The 21,410-nt window shown below is 45.4% G+C and overlaps 1 protein-coding gene and 1 non-coding gene across 6 annotated transcripts in view; both read left to right on the plus strand.

The window, feature by feature from the left end:
* The window catches only part of STAT3 (signal transducer and activator of transcription 3), a 70,128-nt gene that overhangs the window by 46,196 nt on the left and 2,522 nt on the right, over positions 1–21,410 (plus strand). For 2 of the 5 annotated variants that reach the window (XM_058704280.1, XM_058704279.1), the window contains 19 exons: positions 434–529; positions 719–800; positions 1,033–1,127; positions 1,279–1,430; positions 4,296–4,454; positions 4,585–4,677; positions 5,536–5,595; positions 10,592–10,621; positions 10,721–10,814; positions 10,927–10,974; positions 13,598–13,681; positions 14,508–14,606; positions 14,952–15,087; positions 16,161–16,213; positions 16,442–16,536; positions 16,653–16,792; positions 17,297–17,509; positions 20,738–20,780; positions 21,064–21,176. In XM_058704280.1, the coding sequence (XP_058560263.1) occupies positions 434–529; positions 719–800; positions 1,033–1,127; positions 1,279–1,430; positions 4,296–4,454; positions 4,585–4,677; positions 5,536–5,595; positions 10,592–10,621; positions 10,721–10,814; positions 10,927–10,974; positions 13,598–13,681; positions 14,508–14,606; positions 14,952–15,087; positions 16,161–16,213; positions 16,442–16,536; positions 16,653–16,792; positions 17,297–17,509; positions 20,738–20,780; positions 21,064–21,176 (1,885 nt within the window). The remainder of the gene's footprint in view (positions 1–433; positions 530–718; positions 801–1,032; positions 1,128–1,278; positions 1,431–4,295; positions 4,455–4,584; positions 4,678–5,535; positions 5,596–10,591; positions 10,622–10,720; positions 10,815–10,926; positions 10,975–13,597; positions 13,682–14,507; positions 14,607–14,951; positions 15,088–16,160; positions 16,214–16,441; positions 16,537–16,652; positions 16,793–17,296; positions 17,510–20,737; positions 20,781–21,063; positions 21,177–21,410) is intronic. The other 3 variants (XM_058704283.1, XM_058704282.1, XM_058704281.1) reach the window with 3 other exon arrangements.
* On the plus strand, positions 11,721–11,793 carry TRNAK-CUU (transfer RNA lysine (anticodon CUU)). Its single transcript has one exon. It is a non-coding gene; the product is annotated as a tRNA-Lys (tRNA).

A 21,410-nucleotide genomic window follows, 5' to 3' on the forward strand; every position in this document is an offset into this window, starting at 1 on the left:
GCATTTTGCCTCTGGAACAGTGGTTTTTTATTATCCCGCGAAAACGTGTCGGGCACCACCTACACTAAATGGGCATCGAAAATCTGCTGTCATAATTGTTCTGAATTTTTTAACATACGTTACCTAGGATGAAGTTTTTGCAGGTGGGGACCATGTCTTAGCTCAACATGTGGTCTCCTAGGGCGACACAGAGTGGCTTTTTAGTGTGGCCTGGGGCAAAAAAAGGCCAGGACACGGGCAAAACTACGGGAGAGCCTCCTGGGCACCGTGCTGATGACGCCCGGCACGCTGCCTCTGTTTCCCTTCCCCTCACGGCGGCAGCAGCACCTCGGCCAGACGGGAAGGGTGTGGGTGGGATGGAGACCGGACAGAGGTGCTTTTTTTCCCCCATGTTTCCTGCATTCACACGGGTGTTCGCTCTCTCATTTGGCAGCAAGGGGGCCAGGCCAACCACCCCACGGCCGCCGTGGTGACGGAGAAGCAGCAGATGCTGGAGCAGCACCTGCAAGATGTTCGGAAGCGAGTACAGGTGAAGCAAGTCGTGGGCAGGAAGCCTTTCCTTGGGGGCATTGCCTGTGGGTCCTGCGTGTGTCTCTGTTGAGGTTTTGGCTTCATTTTAATTCTCAGAAACTTTCTTTTCCCTCTTCCCCCGGGAAAATCTTTTTTTTTTTTTTTTTTTTTTTACTTCTATTTTTCTTTTTTGTTGTGTCTTGAGCAGGACCTAGAACAGAAAATGAAAGTGGTAGAGAATCTCCAGGATGACTTTGACTTCAACTATAAAACCCTCAAGAGTCAAGGAGGCAAGTGACTATTAGAGACGTTAAAATCTGCGGTAGAAAGTGAGTTGCTTGAGTTTCAGGACTTCTGTGTCTGGCGTCCCGTTCAGACTTTGTGGCAGGGGCGGGGGGCGGGCGTTGGCACACGGGGGTGGGGGGGTGGGGGGGTGGTGGGGGGGTAACCGGTGCCTCCGGGAGCCAGGTGTGAAGCGTGCCAGTATCCTGTCAGGTCAAGGAGGTTTTCCTTCATCCGCAGACATGCAGGATCTGAATGGAAACAACCAGTCCGTGACCAGGCAGAAGATGCAGCAGCTGGAACAGATGCTCACGGCGCTGGACCAGATGCGGCGCGTAAGAGCATCCCCCTCACCTGCGCGGCCGCCACGCCTTGTGGCAGACCTTGGCTGGTTTCTAATAAGCTCCTTTTCTGGAAGTGACTAAAGAGTGTGGTTCGAGACGGTCTGAGGAAATGTTTTCTGACTTTGTTTGGGTTTCCAACCAGAGCATCGTGAGTGAGTTGGCGGGGCTGTTGTCAGCCATGGAGTATGTGCAGAAGACGCTCACGGACGAAGAGCTGGCCGACTGGAAGAGGCGGCAGCAGATTGCGTGCATCGGGGGCCCGCCCAACATCTGCCTCGACCGCCTAGAAAACTGGTAAGAGATGAAAGAGACGTGTTCCCTTCCTTTCTAGAAAGCTGTGCTGAAATCCTGGTCATAACTGCAGGCCTCCGGGGTTGGTCCTCCGTCTCCAAGGTGGAGACTTTTTTGTATTCAAATCGAGTCTGAGAGTCTAAAGAGTTTCACCTTTTTGGACACCTTTTTTTTTTTTTTTTTTTTTTAATTTTTTAAATGTTTATTTTTTTGAGAGACAGAGACAGAGTGTGAGCAGGGGAGAGACAGAGAGAGAGAGAGGGAGACACAGAATCCAAAGCAGGCTCCAGGCTCTGAGCTGTCGGCGCAGAGCCCAATGTGGGGCTTGAACTCACGTGAGATCGTGACCTGAGCCTAAGTCGGACGCCCAACCGACTGAGCCACCCAGGCACCCCTCGACACCTTTTTGATAAAAATGTGTTTATGTTACTATATTTTAAGTATATATATATATATATATATATATATATATATATATATATTTATTTATTTTAATTTATTTTCAAGTTAGTTAACAAACAGTGTAGTATTGGCTTCAGGAGTAGAACCCAGTGATTCGTCTCTTACATATAAGCATGTTTTATTTAATAGCTTAAATAAAGCTTTTGGTGTAACTATGTGGCACAGACTAAAGTTTGAGTTTTAGTTATTTTAATAATCTAAAATAATACATGCTCTTTATAAAGGAAAAAATTCAAATACAAAAAATTAATAGAAAGAGGAAAAGTCTTTTAAAAAAACCAATCGTTTAGAGGTACCTATAGTTAAAATTTCAATGACCATTCCTCTGGACGTTTGTTATTGTACATATATATGTAAACAGAGTCATCTACATTTTCTTTCTTTTTTTTTTAATGTTTTTATTGATTTTCGAGACAGAAAGAGACAAAGCATGAGCAGGGTAGGGGCAGAGAGAGGGGGAGACACAGAATCTGAAGCGGGCTCCAGGCTCTAAGCTGTCAGCACAGAGCCCGATGCAGAGCTCAAACTCACAAACTGTGAGATCATGACCTGAGCCAAAGTCAGACGCTTAACCGACTGAGCCACCCAGGCACCCATCTTTTTTTTTAATTTTGGTTATCTTTTAAAAATTTTTAAATTAAAAACAAATTTTTTAAGTATATTTATTTATTTTGAGAGGGAGAGGGAGAGAGAGAGAGAGAGAGAGAGAGAGGAAGAGAGAGAATCCCGAGCAGGTTCCACACCATCAGCACAGAGACCTATGTGGGGCTCGATCTCACAAACTGTGAGAGCACAACTTGAGCTGAAATCAAGAGTCAGACACTCAACCAGCTGAGCCACCCAGGGGCCCCTTGGTTACCTTTTTTTTTTTTTTTAATGTTTGTTTGTTTATTTTGAGATGGTTGCAGAGAGAGAGGTAGAGAGGAAATCCCAAGCAGGCTCTGTGCTGTCAGCACAGAATCCGACACAGGACTCAGTCTCATGAACGCTGAGATCATGACCCAAGCCGAGATAAAAAGTCAGACGCTTAACTCACTGAGCCACCCAGGCACCCTAGTGGGATCATTCTTTATCTGTTCTTTTGCTTTCATTCTTGCAGCAGGTCTTGGTGAATATCCTTGATGTGCAAGGCCCAACAGTGAACATGATGCACCAGCTTAAATTATGAGAAACTTGACATAAAGGGGAACCACCAGACACGTAGAGCATGAAATTGGAAATTTAGGACAGCTCTGCCTGAGAAAGCCTGTTTGTTCATATCCTCACTAACCCTGAGTTTTGTCAACTTACTGAAAGCTGTTTTAAGTGCTTTCTGATCAGGGAACCAAAAAGCTTGAGTTCTGGAAATAGGAGAATGGAAGTGCCAGAAGAGAGTCAGGGAGCCCAGAAATCCCAGCAGCTGCCCTGTTCCTTACCCCCGCCCCCAACCCTAAAATCCTTTACTTTCTCTCTTTGAGGTCTTTTAGTCTTTATTAATCATGTAGTTCAACCCCTTCAGCCCCTTCTTTCATGCAAGGGGACATCGAGGTCCGCATGGTGAAGGGACCTGGCCAGGATTGCTCAGACAGTGAGCGGCAGAACGAGCTCAAACCCATCTTCTTGGGCCACCTAATTGTCAGCCTTTCCCCAGTCCCCACATTTTGGTCCAAAGACAGGTTAGGATGAAGACAGTGCCAAATTTCATATTTCACATTCTCCATTGCTGGGTTCTAATGCTTGTTACCTCCTGATGATAACTCTGTTCATGCTTCTTAGGGGTATGTTTTAACACTTCTTCCTTATGCCTAGCTCCCTCTCTGAAATGTTAAATTTGAGGAAGGTATTATTTAAAGTAATAATAATAAAGAAATTCCCTTTTGCTTATTTTCTTTTTTTTTTTTAACATTTTTTTTAATGTTAGTTACTTTTGAGAGAGAGACAGAGAGAGAGAGAGAGAGAGACAGAGCACAAGCAAGGAAGGGGCAGAGAGAGAGGGAGACACAATCCAAAGCAGGCTCCAGGCTCTGAGCTGTCAGCACAGAGCCCGACGTGGGGCTCAAACTCATAAACCGTGAAATCATGACCTGAGCCAAAGTCAGACGCTCAACCGACTGAGCCACCCAGGCATCCCTATTTTATTTTTCAGTAAGCTCTATGCCCAACGTGGGGCTTGAACTCAGGGCTTGACCCGGAGATCAGCTGTCACGTGCTCTGCCGCCTGAGCCAGCCAGGCTCCCCCCACCCACCGCCACTTTTTCTTATTTAATGCCAATGATTTATGCTATGTATATTTTACCACAATAAAAAAAAAAAAAATGACCCTTTCTTATTTTAGGGGACTGCATGGTGGTGGGATTCCCTTCCCCTTCTCTAACTCTCACCGGTGCCGCACTCAGGTGACTGGTAGCTTTCTTATTTTATTGGTAGGATAACCTCGTTAGCGGAATCTCAACTTCAGACCCGCCAACAAATTAAGAAACTGGAGGAGTTGCAGCAAAAAGTGTCCTACAAAGGGGATCCCATTGTACAGCACCGGCCAATGCTGGAGGAGAGGATTGTGGAGCTGTTTAGAAACTTAATGAAAAGGTAACTTAGAATTCTTTCTCTCATCACTGCCCCTCCCCCGCCACATACACCTCCTTCACTTTGGAGGCACAGGGCAAAGACTGTTTCACCAGGAAGCTTACGGACTGCCGTCCTTCCCTGTGCCTTTCAGTGCCTTTGTGGTTGAGCGGCAGCCCTGCATGCCCATGCATCCCGACCGGCCATTGGTCATCAAGACTGGCGTCCAGTTCACTACCAAAGTCAGGTGGGCCCTGTCCTTCCTCTTCTGGTAGATACATCATTGAGGGATGCTCTTAGGATGAAAGAGAGTTGGTGGCCAGGGTTGTTCTTTCCAGGCATCACAGGCGATGGTATGGTGGGTATGGAATTTGTTGGCATAATATCAACTTGCCCTTTGACTCTTCTGTCAGAAGTTAAGGAACGGTTACCTCTTTTCGAGGTTACTTGGGCATCTTCCTGAAATTTCAATCCCACGGTCTTAGTTCGTTGTGTCTCCTTCTGCCCTGCGAGGGAGGCAAAATAATGCTGGTTATTTTCTGTTCTCTGAGCCTACTTTTCCCTGAGGATTTTAAGGGAAAGAGAAAGGCTTAGTGATCTAGAAGCTAAGAGGTAATTAGAGCAGGTGGGTGGTGAGCCTGGAGGGTGGGGTGTGACTTTCACACCCAAGTCAGAACAGGTGCTTTGGGGTTTGCCCTTCCGTAGTGAAATTTCCCTCTTCAGAAGCTTGGTGTATGGCATTAGGTTTCAGGTTTAATAGAAGGAATACCAGCTGCAGAGCACGTATTCCCGTAATATTTCTCATGAAATGGCTTTTATTATCCTTTGCTGAATCTCTCACAACCTTGTCCAAGTTCGGATTTCTTAGGCTTTCTTTCAGGACCTCTTGACCTGAAGGGGTGATACTCAACATAAGGTCAAAGACGGCACTAAGCAGGAAGAGGGATTTGGGATTGTGCTTCATTCACCTTTTAGAAATAAAGCGTTGTGAATTTTATATTCCTTCAAGTAGACGTTGCTGGGGGAGCCTACTGACTTTTCTTTGAAACTGATTTTTTTTTTCCTTTACTCAGAAACTTTTTTTTTCCCCTCTTTTTTGAAATAGATTGCTGGTCAAATTCCCTGAGTTAAATTATCAGCTTAAAATTAAAGTGTGCATTGACAAGTAAGTACTCCGTATATTTGCTCTTTTTTTCTCTTTTTTTCAAATGAGAGACAGAGAAATGAGAACTTTAACAGATACCATGTGAACTTAGAGACTATTTCCATTCAAGGAGCTTCATTTATTGAACAAAAATTGTCAGAAGCCTTGCCCTGACCAAAACCACAAAGCTAGTGGTACAGATATGAGTTTCAATTGCTATTGTGACTCTGGGTCCCTCTTTTTCTTTAATTTTTTACTTGTAAGTGTAATTTATGCATATAAATTATGCATAAATTATGTCATATAAAATCCAGACTATATGGGGAAAAGTTGATGGTTTTTATTGTTCCACACTTCACCACGCAATGGAATACATCCTTTTCTTTCTTTTTTTTTTTCTTTTTTTAATGTTTGTTTATTTTTGAGAGAGAGACAGAATGTGAGCAGGGGAAGGGCAGGGAGGGAGACAGAATCCGAAGCTGGCTTCAGGTTCTAAGCTGTCAGCACAGAGCCTGACGTGGGGATCGAACGAACCCGTGAACCGCGAGATCATGACCTAAGCCAAAGTCAGAGGTTTAACCAATTGAGTCACCCAGGCACCCCTCGGGTACATACTTTTCAAAATTTGGCAATACCTTTCAAAAATTAAAATGCACATATACTTTGAAGAGGTTTGAAAAAGGAAAATGTATCCTTAATTTTTGGTGACGTAATTATTTATCTGGAAATCATGAAGAGAGTGAACTGGAAAGTAATTACTAATGAAATAAGGGACTTGAGGAAGGTGGTAGTCTTTTTTTTTTTTTTTTTTTTACATTTATTTATTTTTGAGAGATAGAGACAGAGCACAAGTGGGGGAGGGGCAGAGAGACAAGGAGACGCAGAATCAGAAACAGGCTCCAGGTTCTGAGCTGTCAGCACAGGGGCTCGACGTGAGGCCCAGACTCACAAGCCATGATATGACCTGAGCTGAAGTCGGACGCTTAACCAACTGAGCCACCCAGGCGCCCAGGAAGGTGGTAGTCTTAATAAAAATAAACAAAAATTAATAACTTCAACCACATATTAGCATAATCTCACAATAAGCAACAAAAGTAAAAAATATATTGTGATAAACGTAACAGAAATGTGTAAGATCTATTTGAAGAAAATTATGAAATTTTATGAGGAGGGGATATTGTAAAAAGTGATAAGACAGATCATATTCCTGGATTGTGGATTTTTATCATAAAGATGTTAATTCTTCTCAGTTAACATGGCACCAAGCAAAATGTGAGTAGAATTTTTTAAACCTTTGACTTGCTTTTCAAGTTGTATCTTAGATGAGAAAAATAAGCAAAGAAAGGTTTTTAAAATTTTTTTTTAACGTTTATTTTTGAGAGAGAGAGACAGAGTGCAAGTGGGGGGAGGGGCAGAGAGAGAGGGAGCTAATCCAAAGCAGGCTCTATAGAACAGAGCCCAATGCAGGGCTCGAACTCAGGAACTGTGAGATCATGACCTGAGCCAAAGTCAGACACTTGACTGATTGAGCCACCCAGGTGCCCCTGTTTTTTGTTTGTTTGTTTTTTAAAGGATGTATTTGGGGGCGTCTGGGTGGCTTAATAGGTTAAACATCAGACTCTTGGTTTTGGCTCAGGTCATGATCTCACAGTTTGTAAAATGGAGCCCAGCATAGAGCTTTGCGCTGGGTGTGGAGCCTGCTTAGGATTCTCTCTCCCCCTCTCTCTGCCCTTTCCCCATTCACGTATGTGTGCGCTCTTTCTCTCTCTCAAAATAAATAAATAAACTTAAAAAAAAGCGCAAATATTTATAAACATAAATAAAATAAAAAAGGGTGTGTTATTTTTAATTATGATAAAAAAATTTAATATATAAAATTTACCTTCTTGATTATTTTTTTTTTAATTTTTTTTAATGTTTATTTATTTCTGAGACAGAGAGAGACACAGCATGAGCAGGGAAGGGGCAGAGAGAGAGAGGGAGACACAGAATGTGAAGCAGGCTCCAGGCTCTGAGCTGTCAGCAGAGAGCCCGAAGCGGGGCTCGAACTCATGAACCGTGAGATCATGACCTGAGCCAAAGTCGGACGCTTAACCGACTGAGCCACCCAGGCGCCCCACCTTCTTGATTATTTTTAAGTGTATGGCGTTGTGTATATTCACACTGCTGTGCAGCAGATTTCCGGAACTACTTCCTTGTGCGACATGGAAACTTTACATCCATTGAACAACAAATCCCCATTTCCCTATCCTCCTAGCCCCGGGCAACCACCATTTTACTTTCAAAAACATTTTTTTAGTGACTAAAAATAATGGGAAGCTGCCTTGCCAGACATTAAAATGTATCACAGAGTTTCAGTTACTAAATGTGTGTGTTACTAGGGCAGGAACAAACTGATCATGGCAGCAAAATCTTGAGTCCAGAAATGGGCTTCAAGTTTATATAAATAATTAATATACGTTAAAAATGACATGTCAAATCAGCTAGTAAAGGGTGGAGTATTCAGGAAGTAGTTTTGGGACAACCTGATATTGGGGGCAGGGGGGATTTGAATGAGAAATTAGAGTTTTATGTTTCGCTGTCCATCAGATGTATTTCTATGTTTCAGCTAATGTATCTTAAAAGCATAGGTGAACATATAACATAATGATGGTAAAATGGCAAAATGGTACAACCATTCTGGGAAAAGAGCTTGGCAGTTTCCTACAAAGTTAAACACGTACCTACCCTATAAGCCTACCATTCCACTCTTCAGTATTAACCCAAGAGAAACGAAAGCATATGTGCACGCAAAGGGCTGTACGTAAATGTCCATGAACAGGCGAGTGAATAGACACCTTGCGGCGTATCTGTAAGTAGCTTGCGCTGACCGATTGCTCCACTGTTGCTTCGTAATTTGTGGTCTATCCATAAATGAAATATCACTTCCCAATAAAGAGGAATGAACGTTGATACCAGGCACACATGAGAAATCTCAAAATAATTACACCGAGTGAAGGAAGCCAGACCAAGAAACAAGAATACATACTTCCATTCGTATAGAATCCTAGAAATACAAATGCACCTATAGTGACTGAAAGCAGACCAGTGATTGCCTGGGGACAAAGGTGGGGTGGAGTGTGGGATTGGGAAATGGATTACAAATGGGCTTGGGGAAACTTTGGGGACATTGGGTATGTTCATCACCTTGTTTGGGCTGATGATTTCATAGGTGTGTGTAGTATATATAGGTGTGTGTCAAATCTTATCCAAATACATTTTCAATAGTGTACTTTATTATTCATCAGTTACATGTGAAAGCTGTGACGCAAAAAAAAAGTTTAAAAAAAAAAGGCTATATAGGTTAAACATGAGAGAGAATTTCCTGGTAACATGGACTCTTAAGTTATAAACTGTGATATATGGGGGGTGCCTGGGTGTCTCAGTCGGTTGAGTGTCCATCTTCGGCTCAGGTCATGATCTCACCACTCCTGAGTTCGAGCTCTGCGTTGGACTCTGGTGACAGCTCAGTGCAGAGTCTGAAGCCTGCTTCAGATTCTGTGTCTCCCTCTCTCTCTCTGCTCCTCCTCTGCTCATGGTGTGTGTGTGTGTGTGTGTGTGTGTGTGTGTGTCTCAAAAAGTAAATAAACATTAATAAAAAAATTTTTTTAACCTGTGATATATGGAAAGATATCTTCTGAATGGTTTAAAATTTGACCAATTTTAATCTGTAAACCGACACGAAATACTCTATTTAATAAATAGTAGCTATATTCATGAATATGTAGCAATGGAGAAGCACTTTTAAAAGAGTACTAAAATAATAGGGGCACCTGGGTGCCTCAGTCAGTTGAACGTCCAACTCATGGTCATGGGATCAAGTCTCATGTTGGGCTTTTCACTGAGTGTGGAGCCTGCTTGGTATTCTCTCTCTCTCTCTACCCCTTTGCCCCTCTTCCCCGCTTACTTGCTCTCACTCTAGCTCTCTCTCAAAAAAAAAAAAACCACTTTAAAAAGTAATAAAATAATAAGAAAGGAAAAGACTGAGAAATGTGACTATATAAAAAGCTGTATGTTTGGGGTGCCTGGGTGGCTCAGTCGGTTAAGCGTCCGACTTCAGCTCAGGTCACGATCTCACGGTTCGTGAGTTCGAGCCCCGTGTCGGGCTCTGGGCTGATGGCTCAGAGCCTGGAGCCTGCTTCCGATTCTGTGTCTCCCTCTCTCTCTACCCCTCCCCCGTTCATGCTCTGTCTCTGTCTCAAAAATAAATAAACGTTAAAAAAAAAAAAAGGCTCAATATTAAAAAAAAAAAAAAAAAAAAAAAAAAGCTGTATGTTCAAACACATAGAGCTGAAAGACCGGACAGGCTAGGAAGATTGTTTCCAGCTAATACGAAATGGGACGATTTGAGTTACAGGGAGTAGTAAACCTTTACAGAAAACCCAGTGTGGCTTAAATAATAAGGAAATTTGCAGCCCAGTATAACTGGAAATGCAGAGTTAGGGCAAGTTCCTGACAGTGAGATCAGTGACTCACTTATGTCATCCTGGACCCAGAATCTTCCGTGTGCCTTCCCCGCCATCATAAGTATCACTGGCTTTGTGAGGTTCCCTTCTGAGTTGCAGTATAAGTAAGGTCATATGCTTCCTTGCTCGTGTTCAGTTGAAGCTATGGAAAATAAATCCAGCCCATGTTGTAATTCCTTCCCAGTCTGAGACAGCGTAGGTCATGTCCTCGCCCTGGGACCACCACACCGTGGAGTGCTATGTTCTGATGTACTTAATGAACAATCAGGATCCCCTGGAGGCGGGGACTGGAAGGATACCTGAGCAGATGCAAGGGTCTATTGGGAGGGGGAAATTGATATTGGGCAGGCTTGTACAGGGTTGTCGTATTTCACGTACAAAATGTAATTGAATCGTTTACAGAAATTCCCAGGAGAACAGTGGTTTTTTTCCAGCAGAGTACATTACGGATAGAGTAGACTTTTCGAAGAAACGGGGCCAGTCTTATTAACACCAGTTTATATTCTTAACAGAGACTCCGGGGATGTTGCGGCTCTCAGAGGGTGAGTTCAGCCTAAAGGCTTCCTTTTGATCTGTTTAATCTGACTTTGTCCTCTGGCTGCTCCATCACCTGTGTGGTTGGTTTTTCTCCTGTGATTCAGATCCCGGAAATTTAACATTCTGGGCACAAACACGAAAGTGATGAACATGGAAGAGTCCAACAACGGCAGCCTCTCTGCAGAATTCAAACATCTGGTACATGGAGAAGCCTGGGTCCCCTTCTCCAAGGGCACCTGGCGGAGGGAGAGGGGGGGTGGGGGTGGGGGGGAGCCTCACGTGACCCAGGTGCTGTCTGCTTTTCCTACAGACCCTGAGAGAGCAAAGATGTGGTAACGGGGGCCGAGCCAATTGTGATGTAAGTTTTTTGGGGGACGAAACCAACTGGGAGGGTTTTCTTTAATGGGGAGAGAAAAAGAGCCTTCTTATTGGCCTGAATTAGAGACTCCAACCTGTGGTTAAGCTGTAGTCATTTGGAAAAGTCACCATGTGTCAAAAATGACATAGTCAGAAGTCACTCCGCCGTGGAGTTCTCTGGCTTGGAGCATTTTCTTGATTGTCCTGGGAGTTGGCTCATCTTTAAGGAGGGGTGGAAAGTCCCTGGCTGACTTACCCACACCCATTTAGTGGAAAAGAAGCTTCCACCTTGCCTGGGGCTTTCCAAATTCCCCTTCCAACTCCTGCCAGCTGAGACTGCCTGGCTTCATTTTTGGTGTCCTGATTTTCTCATGAGGTGGGATAGAAGGTTGTAATAAATCTGAATTAAAAATTTAAGAAAAAGAATAAAACCTGTTCCCCTTATTTCTATTATTCTCTTCCTCCATTTGATTCAGATTACGGGATTCTCAGTGTCAAGAATAAACTTAAATAAAATAGGCAAATGTGACCAAAACTAGTTTTTAATCATTTAAAAAGATTGTGATAGTCTATTCTTTTTCTGGTATTTGTGCCCTGCCCATTCTTTCCTCTTCTCTAAAATGTAGCAGGCCTTTAGCGAGAAAAAGTGCATTTATAATGCTTCACTGTAAAGAGTGAAGGAGTCTATATACAACAACATAGAAAAATGTATGTGCCATATTTGTTTAGAAAAGCAAGATGCGGGGTGCCTGGCTGGCTCAGTCGGTAAAGTGTGTGACTCTTGATCTCAAGGTTGTGAGTTCAAGCCCCATGTTGGGCATAGAGCGTACTTAAAAAAAAAAGAAAGAACAAGCAAGATGCAAAATAATTCGAGTAGAATATTAGCATATTTGTTTAAAAAGTGTACTATACTGTTTTTGTTCTATTCACATATGCAATACAAAATTCTCCAGGTGGGGAGGTGGGGTGCCTGGTTGGCTCTGTCAGTTAAGCTTCTGACTCTTGATTTTGGCTCAGGTAATGATCTCACAGTTTGTGCGTTCAAGTCCCACGTTGGCGCAGAGCCTGCCTGGGATTCTTGGTCTCTCTCTCTCCGCCTCTCACCCACTCACAAGTGTAACTCCTCTTCCCCCCCCAAAATAAAGAAATAAACTTTATTTTATTTATTTTTTAATGTTTCTTTTTGAGAGAGAGCTCACGCGTGTGTACGCGCGCAAGTGAGGGAGGGACAGGGAGAGAGAGAGGGAGACAGAATCTGAAGTGGGCTCCAGGCTCTGAGCTGTCAACACAGAATTCAGCTTGGGGCTCAAACTCATGAACCATGAGACCATGACCTGAGCCGAAGTCAGATGCTTAACCCACTAAGCCACCGGTTGCCCCAATAAATAAACTTAAAAAAAAACAACATTCTCGAGGAATGTATACCAAACAATGCTTATGTATTTATTTTGCTGTTAGTATCTAAGACTATGCTGTCTCTGTAATATTTGCATTCTATAGTTGATTTATTTTTTTTTTAAGTTTATTTATTGTAAGGGAGAGAGAGAATGCCAAGCAGGCTCTGCACTGTCAGCACAGAGCCCGACACAGAGCTCGAATTCACGAACTGTGAGATCATGACCTGAGTCAAAATCAAGAGTCGGGATGCTTAAGCGACTGAGCCACCCAGGCGCCCTGTGATATTTGCATTTTAAACTGAACATATGTTATTTCTATAGTTAGGAAAAAGATAGTGTTTGAAAAACGAATTGAAATTGTGTCTCTGAGAATTCATTGAGAAGTCTTACCGAAAATAAGGTTGCCATATTGCTGGTGGCAGTATAAATTGTCACTTCAGAAAACAACTGGACATAATAAAAAAATGAACGTACTCTACAAACCAGCAGTGCCACTCCCAGGATTTAACAATAGAGAAATCTTTGCACATGTGCACCAGGGGACATGTGCAAAATGTCACAGCAGCCTGATTGTAAACCCTAAATATAACCCAGATACCATCGTTGCTAGAGTAGATAAAGGATTCGTGGTAGAGTCATATGATGGAATGCTCTAGAGCTGTGAAAATGAACAACAGCAAATTCATACAACCCCATGGATGCAAAAAGCGAGTCCTAAAGAATACATAGGGTACGGTTTGTGTAAGGTTCACAGACCTCTAAAACTGAACAATGCATACAGTATTTAGAGAGATAAATACAGTAAAACCCTAAAGGAAAACTGGGAAGCGATGAACCCAAAAGACAAAATAACGGTTACATCTGAGGGAGGAGGGACCAGGGAAGGGCATGGGGAAGGGCATCCTGAGCATCTCCGTGGTGATGATCTTTTCCTTAAACTGGGTAGTGTGTACAGGTGTTCATTGTTTTGATTTTCTGTGCACCTTACCCATTTGGTAAATAACCTATTGGGTCTATAGTATTGTAATAAAACCAGTAAAAGATGAGGTTGAAGATCGTAGCACTGAAGAGGGCGTGTTCTCAGTGTTGTGTCCCTGGTGTGTCCATGGCCTCCCGGTGGATCACCCTTCTTGGTGCAATGAGGCTGTGGCATTCACTCTCCTCAGCTATGGCCGTTAGTATCCAAGGCCATTCTCTCTGAGGAAGAGGGTGCCCTTCTCGTTGTAGGCCTCCCTGATTGTCACCGAGGAGCTGCACCTGATCACCTTTGAGACTGAGGTGTATCACCAGGGCCTCAAGATTGACCTTGAGGTGAGTTTTGCCACAGAGTTGGGACAGGGCTGCATGCAGGGGTGATTCAGGACAAGAACTTCTAGTTGGATTTTTTCTGCAGAAGGTAGAATGATGTATCTGCTTTATATATTGTATTCTTGCAATAAAGTAAGCTAGAGAAAAGATAACGTTGCTAAGAAAATTGTAAGAGAAAATACGTTTATAGGACTGTACTCTAGATCAAGAAAAATCATCCATGTATAAGCGGACCCATGCAGTTCAAACCCATGCTGTTCAAGGGTCAACTGTATACTCAGCTTTCAGTATATGAAAGTACTGAAATTGTAATTAATTAATATATTATTAATCTGTGCATAGAAATGATAATGGACTCTATAAAGTTTGGGCAAAACAGGCTTTTTAGACAGCCACTGTTTTTAGTGTACAGGAAATCATGGCATTTGCCTTCTCTTCTATCAACTTTCTTCATCTTTAATTTAAGCTATACCCGGAAAAGCAAGAATCCTAGTCTTTGCCTACTGAGACCTGTCTGTTTAACGGGCAGATGCAGCTTCAATTCTCGGAGAGTGCCTCCCAGGTTTTATAAACGGGGAGTCGGTGGACTGCGAGTCCAGCTTTGAGCACGTCAGATTTTTTAAGTTCCTGGTTGTGTCCTGTGACCCGCACTTGGCATTCTCTCCACTCTGGGCGTTGAGCTGACTCAGCCGAGTTCCTCCCTAAGGGCTGGCAGTAGGTGTGATTTAAGGCACATTCTTTTATTCGAAACCTGCAGGTCTGACTGAAGAGACGTTTGAAGCTGTGAGGGCCCTCTGCCTCCCCAGCTTATTCCCCACTCTCTCCACAGACCCACTCCTTGCCGGTTGTGGTGATCTCCAACATCTGTCAGATGCCTAATGCCTGGGCATCTATCCTGTGGTATAACATGCTGACCAACAACCCCAAGGTAAGCGCCCATCCTTCGGAAACCATTGTCGCGGTCCTAGCGTGGGGCACCAAGCACCACCGTCTCCATCTAAACGAGCAAATGTGTTGGGGCGCCTGGGTGGCTCAGTCGGTTGGGCGTCCGACTTCGGCTCGGGTCATGATCTTACGGTCCGTGAGTTCGAGCCCCGCGTCGGGCTCTGTGCTGACCGCTCGGAGCCTGGAGCCTGTTTCGGATTCTGTGTCTCCCTCTCTCTCCCTGACCCTCCCCCGTTCATGCTCTGTCTCTCTCTGTCTCAAAAATAAATAAACGTTAAAAAAAAAAAATAAAAAAAAAATAAATGAGCAAATGTGTCATTTTCAACAGAACGTGAACTTTTTCACCAAGCCCCCCATTGGAACCTGGGATCAAGTGGCTGAGGTGCTGAGCTGGCAGTTCTCCTCCACCACAAAGCGAGGCCTGAGCATCGAGCAGTTGACGACGCTGGCAGAGAAGCTCTTAGGTCAGCATTTTCCCCCTTTTCCCTGCTGCCCTCCTCAGAGAAGGAGTCTGGCCTGTGGGGCTATTCATTCAGGAAAATTTGCTGAGCCAGACACTGTCCTGGGGACTGAAAACATGTGCTCCAGCAGTTGGGGAGGTGGGGTGGAGGAGAGATAGAGATGCACGGGAAGCTTGCCTCCCAGTGATCATTTCTGAGGTGGGAGGCAGATTTCTTTTCTCTCGGTGGCTGGGCCCCTCACCCTTCCAGAGCACTACTTCGGCTAACCTTAGGAAGCTATTTAAATTTAAAAAAAAATTTTTTTAAGTTATTTTAAAGTTATTTTAAGTTATTTTTCATATTTGTGAGAGAGACAGAGACAGAACACGAGCAGGGGAGGAGCAGACAAACGGAGACAGAATCTGAAGCAGGCTCCAGGCTCTGAGCTGTCAGCACAGAGCCCGACACAGGGCTTGAACTCATGAGCAGTGATATCATGACCTGAGCTGAAGTCGGACGCTCAACCGACTAAGCTGCCCAGGCGCCCCAGGAAGCTATTTTTTAAGTGCATGTTAGAAGACAGAGGCCAAAGCTTGACGTTCATGTCCATTTCTTCAATAAACTGTAGGCTTGTTTTTATTTTTTCCTCTGGGAAAAAAAAATTTAGTGGACTGTTTTATTTTACATGCTACCTGGACTGTAAGTAGCCTTATCCTGTGCCACCGCCAAATGTGACCCTCTAACACTGTCAGTTTATTACTGTGTGCTGCTGGTCCCTGAGCACCAGCTGCCACCACATGAGGCTAGGAAGAGTGGGGGGGTGGGGGGACGGACCCTCGATACGTCATCCACCACCTCTGCTAGTCTAAACAACAACGCAGGTGATCACACGATGGGATTTTGTACATCTGTGTACGTGTGTGTACCTGTGTATGCACACATACATGGACACAACGGTGGGAACCTTTAAAGACACGAAAACCGATGGTGACTTGGCCCACTGTGGGACAGATGTGCATGAATGTATGTTCTGTCTTGAGAAATAAAATCCTTGATTTGAAGCTAGAAGTTACACTGCTTTATTCTTTTTCTTGCAGGACCTGGTGTGAACTATTCAGGGTGTCAGATTACGTGGGCTAAATTTTGCAAAGTAAGCCATCTTGTTAAATCCTTGTCGCTGCCGAGTGGGAGCGGGAGGGACGCCCACCCGTGAGGTTGTCGGGGACGGCACTGGGCCTGAAGGCTGTAGACTCATGGTCTAGCGGCCCGTAGGCCCTACTTGAGGGTAGATGGGTCTGGGGATTTTGGTGGCACTGTGTCCCTAAGAAGGAAAAGGCTGGGATAGTAGACTTGGCTTTCTCGTTATTCTTCTCTTTAGGAAAACATGGCCGGCAAAGGCTTCTCCTTCTGGGTCTGGCTAGACAATATCATTGATCTTGTGAAAAAGTACATCCTGGCTCTTTGGAATGAAGGGTAGGTTGAAGCTCTTGTGTCCGGCAGAGTGCACATGGGTAACACGTCACCTGCTCTCAGCAGGCCAGGGGCGGGACCCCATCAGCCCAGATCTTGTTGCTGTTCTTTGGCTCCAGGTACATAATGGGTTTTATCAGTAAGGAGCGGGAGCGGGCCATCTTGAGCACCAAGCCCCCAGGCACCTTCCTGCTAAGATTCAGTGAAAGCAGCAAAGAAGGAGGTGTCACCTTCACTTGGGTGGAGAAGGACATCAGCGGTAAGTTTGACTCTCACCCGCCCCACCTGGTGGCAGTTGCTGCTTCCGCTGTGGCCACTGCCAGTTTCAAGTACCTATTGCCCCCTAGTGGGCAAAGATGGCTTCGCACTCCCCTGCCTTGGACTTGTAAAAACATTTTTCAGTGACTTCTTTTCTTCCAAATTCTTTCAGCTGGAGGATTGTTTGGCAATTTTGTTTTGCTTTCTTCAGGAGCTAATATTTGCCTACAAGTTTCCGATTTAAATCTCATTCTTCATCTCCTTTCTAATTTACCCTGTTAATCTATCTCATGCAAGTAGTTATTCAGGTATATTGCTGACGACCCAACTGGGTAACGTCTCCAGAAGCCAGCTGAACATTTTTGTAGTGCCAGGTGACTGGGCAGGATATTCGAGGCTCAAGAACTAGGTTGGCATAAGCCATTCCCTTTCAAGGAAAAATAAATCAGGTAGTTTTCTCTCAGATTACCTGGCCATTATCCTCCCTTCCCATGTCCGATGACAGGCAAGACCCAGATCCAGTCCGTGGAACCGTATACCAAGCAGCAGCTGAACAACATGTCGTTTGCTGAAATCATCATGGGCTATAAGATCATGGATGCTACCAACATCCTCGTGTCTCCGCTGGTTTATCTCTACCCGGACATTCCTAAGGAGGAGGCGTTTGGAAAGTATTGTCGACCAGAAAGCCAGGAGCATCCTGAAGCTGACCCAGGTAGTTGTTGATTTTCCGCGTTGGGCACTTTTTCTGGGAAAAAGTGGGAAATTGCAGGATTCTTGGGGGATAGGTAGGTCACTGCCCAAAGAGCCTGGTGACCTTTATTCCTCTTATGGGAAATAAGCACTCAGTAGTGAGTGCTTTTTGGTCGTGGCTGTTCCGGTTGGAGAGAGGAGGGGCATCAAAGTCACTTGTCTCTGTCCTACAGAGAACCCAGCAGGCTAAACGGGGAAATAGACACACACACACTCAACTCACCCCAAACATCTAAAATACTGCCGAGAGAGCGCGAGGACAGAATTCTTAAGTAACAGGATGCCCTGCCAGCACACCGCTTCTTACACTGGAAGGTTTGCGACTCAGACTTGAGTCTAGCATGTTTCCTTTGCCCCATCGCTGAACAATGTGAGCAGTGTCGAGCGGGATGGAGAAAGGCTTTCTGGAGGAAATGAGTGTTAGCAGCACTGGAACGACGTTTACGAGCAGAGCGGGGAGGGGTGGGGGGCGTGGTGATTGAAGAGGAGCCTGTAAACGGTGGGAGGGCGCGGAATTGGGATTGAGAACATGCAGCTATTGAAATAAAGCGGTTGTTTAATGTGCAAGAGCACAGGTGTCTATGTAAGTCGTATAGCAAATGTTTCATAGTAAGCTTGTAACCATTAGTCGTCCGCAAGGAGAAGCAGCCCCTCTGGTCTGTGCCTTTGGCACTTGCTGATTTGGCTCTCTGCGTTCTTCTCTGTCCAGATCCTGTTGGGGAGTCTGTGATTTGCCATTCTTTGTTTTTATTTAACTTCCCTTAGTTGGAGAGCTCTTTGAAGTGGTCCTTTGAGGGTAGCTTCCACCCCAGTTGCTTTTGGAAAAATTGTCTTTGTGCAAAGAGCTCACACGCACATTCCCACCTGTTCACAGAGATCCCGTGCGAGGAATTTCTTGGATGGGGAAGACTGGGACTTGGAAGAAGGAACTTGAGTTACTTGGCAATTGACTTTCCTCTTCCCTTTGTTCTGGTGTTGGGTTTTATTCATACTGTAGAAGAGCTAACTCTCACTTCCTGTCTGCTACTTATCTTTCTTTCCAGCTGGGCTTCAGTTGGGAGATCTGTTTATCAGCCCTGACACTCTACTCTTTGTTCCTTCTGCTGAGGACATTTAGGTCCAAGTGCTGGTCCCTTTGGCTCATTTTGCTTTCAAGATCCAAGTTCCCAATTGAGGCTGTGTCCTCTGTTATCATCACCCATCCTGTGTGACCGGGAAGCAAGGTCCTTTCCTGCTTGGAGTCACTAGTGTTTTCTCAGGGGCAAGACTCCCCACCCCCCACCCCACCCCGGCACAAGAGAGAGGAACTAGTGACTTGAGTGCTTTGCCAGCCTCCCAGGGAGGCAGGTGTATGCAGTGGGCACTGAGGGGCTTGGGGTGGCAGGAGCGAGGCGATGGGGGGGGGGGGGGAGAGGGGCGGTGTGCCACTGGAGCCCCTGCATTAAAGTGGGAGTCCTCGGGGACATGGATCTGTGCCTGTTTCCTCCCATTTTCCATCATGAAAATATTTTTGTCCCCAGGGATAGATGATCTTCCCAGGACCCTTCCTTCCTCCTTACTTCTCCACCAGACCCCACACAGTATTTCCTGATGGCTTGAGGGAGAGAGTCCCTTTTTAGAAATGACAACCCCCTTACCTTACAAATTGGATGAAGTATATGTACAACCTTGTACACAGCCAGAGCTCGGCGTTTAGTCCTGTTTCTCCTTTGCTTCTGCTCTTGCTGAATCTGAGGCTGAAGCTAGTTTTCTCAGCTACCTTGATCACTGGGGAACTAAATCCTTTTCTGTCTGAGATGTCAGCTCCCCTCAGGTCTGCGCCACAGTGGATTTAGAAGACACCAGAACCCTGCCTGGGTACATCTTTGGATTCTGCACCGTATGAATCTATTTCTTGGCCAAAAATAACCTTGGTTGGCAGTCCAGTGACCCCTGACAATGCCTTTTCTCAGATTGTCACCATACTTTCTGATCCCTTGGTCTGTCTATAAACCTCAAACTTTTTTTTTTTTTTTTTTTTCAACATTTTTTATTTTTATTTTGGGACAGAGAGAGACAGAGCATGAACGGGGGAGGGGCAGAGAGAGAGGGAGACACAGAATCGGAAACAGGCTCCAGGCTCCGAGCCATCAGCCCAGAGCCTGACGCGGGGCTCGAACTCACGGACCGCGAGATCGTGACCTGGCTGAAGTCGGACGCTTAACCGACTGCGCCACCCAGGCGCCCCAAACCTCAAACTTTTTAACTGTGCTTCTCTCGGCCCACCCACTGGGCCCCATGCCCCCCAAGTGATTTGTTCACCTGACTCTCCCAGATGTCGTGCCAGTATTCCAAGTCTCCTGGACCTCTTGGTGTAAACATTGAGCACCTAAAATTCATTTATTCCGGTCCTCACATTTCTAAGTATGGAACAAGAATTACAAATGACGGAGATGGATGCCTCCCTCTTCCGCCTCCCTCTTGCTGTAGAAAGTGCTTCGCTCCAGGTCTCCTAGCTGCCGAGGACATAACGAGGCCTTGGCCTCCTGTTTTCCAGCCCAGAGTCGACGGTGCTGCAATACCAGCCAGCCTCCCTTTATAAAGCGGCCGCTTTTTGTGCGGTGTAGTTACCCAACTGGGGGGTTACTCCTATACTCACCTAAAAATGTGGTAGAGGCAGATCAGTGCCATAGGAATGGAAGGTGTGACCCTGGGCTTTGGAAATGCATTAGCAATCTGCATATTCTCTTCAAGACTTGGTGACTTTGGTGTCGCAGCAGGACGGGGGTGTTGGAGCCCAGACTGCATAGGCTCCGTTCCTGCATGCAGAGAAGTTACCTAAGAGAGTCGACCAGGCCAGAATACGATCCTCAGACCACACACAGGCAGTTAAATGTTCACATCATCTAGGGAAAGAAGGAACACACAGAGGTGGCATTGGTCTAGGCTCAGGTGGGACAAGGGTGTGTGCTCAGAAGTCTCTGCAGCTCTGGAAAGCGTAGCAGCAAGAACTGAACTACCCAGCTGCAAGCACCTAGAACATCAGATAGTACATAGTGGTGGAGGGGGCAGCCCTGAGGGGAGACAGGTTCAAAACGATCTCCGCTCAAGGATGGAGGGAGGGGCAAGTCTCCCCTGATGAGGCGGCCGGCTTCTACCTGCCCTCTACCCACAGTGGGGTCGCCTTAGTAAGCCCCAGTTTTCTTCTTCCCAGGTGCTGCCCCATACCTGAAGACCAAGTTTATCTGTGTGACACCGTAAGTGGCTTCCCTTCTAAATTTGGCCTTCATTTCTGGTGTCCTCAGTTATCCCGGGAGTAGGACACTGGGTGAGAGCTACCCTGAGAGGGGCTGGAATGCCCTGGGCTACGCGTAGTACTCAGAGTGACCCTGTGTGTTTAAAAAGCTTGAGCTTTTATTTTTCTGTTGGAGACCAGAGTTTGATGGCTTGTGTGTGTGTGTTTTGTTCTTTTTTTTTTTTTCTCCATTGTGTCTTGTCAACCCGGCCCTTTCCCCTCCTGCTGCTCCCCATTTCCTACAGAACGACCTGCAGCAATACCATTGACCTGCCGATGTCCCCCCGCACTTTAGATTCATTGATGCAGTTTGGAAATAATGGTGAAGGTGCTGAACCCTCAGCAGGAGGGCAGTTTGGTGAGTATTTGGTCGACAGACCTTGTCCTTGGGAGGGAAGTGTGCCCCCTTTGTGTGCCGGGCCCACGGTCCCACGCACAGAGCCCAGAGCTGGCCACGCAGACTGGTAGAGAGAGGTCCTAGAGCCGCGCTGTCCCTTGGAAACCAAACGTGCACCACGCACGTAAGTGCGACTTTTTAAATAACCATATTAAAACCAGTGAAAAGAAACAAGGGAGGTTAACATTAATGATA

This window comes from Neofelis nebulosa, chromosome 16, assembly GCF_028018385.1.
Source record: "Neofelis nebulosa isolate mNeoNeb1 chromosome 16, mNeoNeb1.pri, whole genome shotgun sequence".
Classification (NCBI taxonomy): Eukaryota; Metazoa; Chordata; class Mammalia; order Carnivora; family Felidae; genus Neofelis; species Neofelis nebulosa.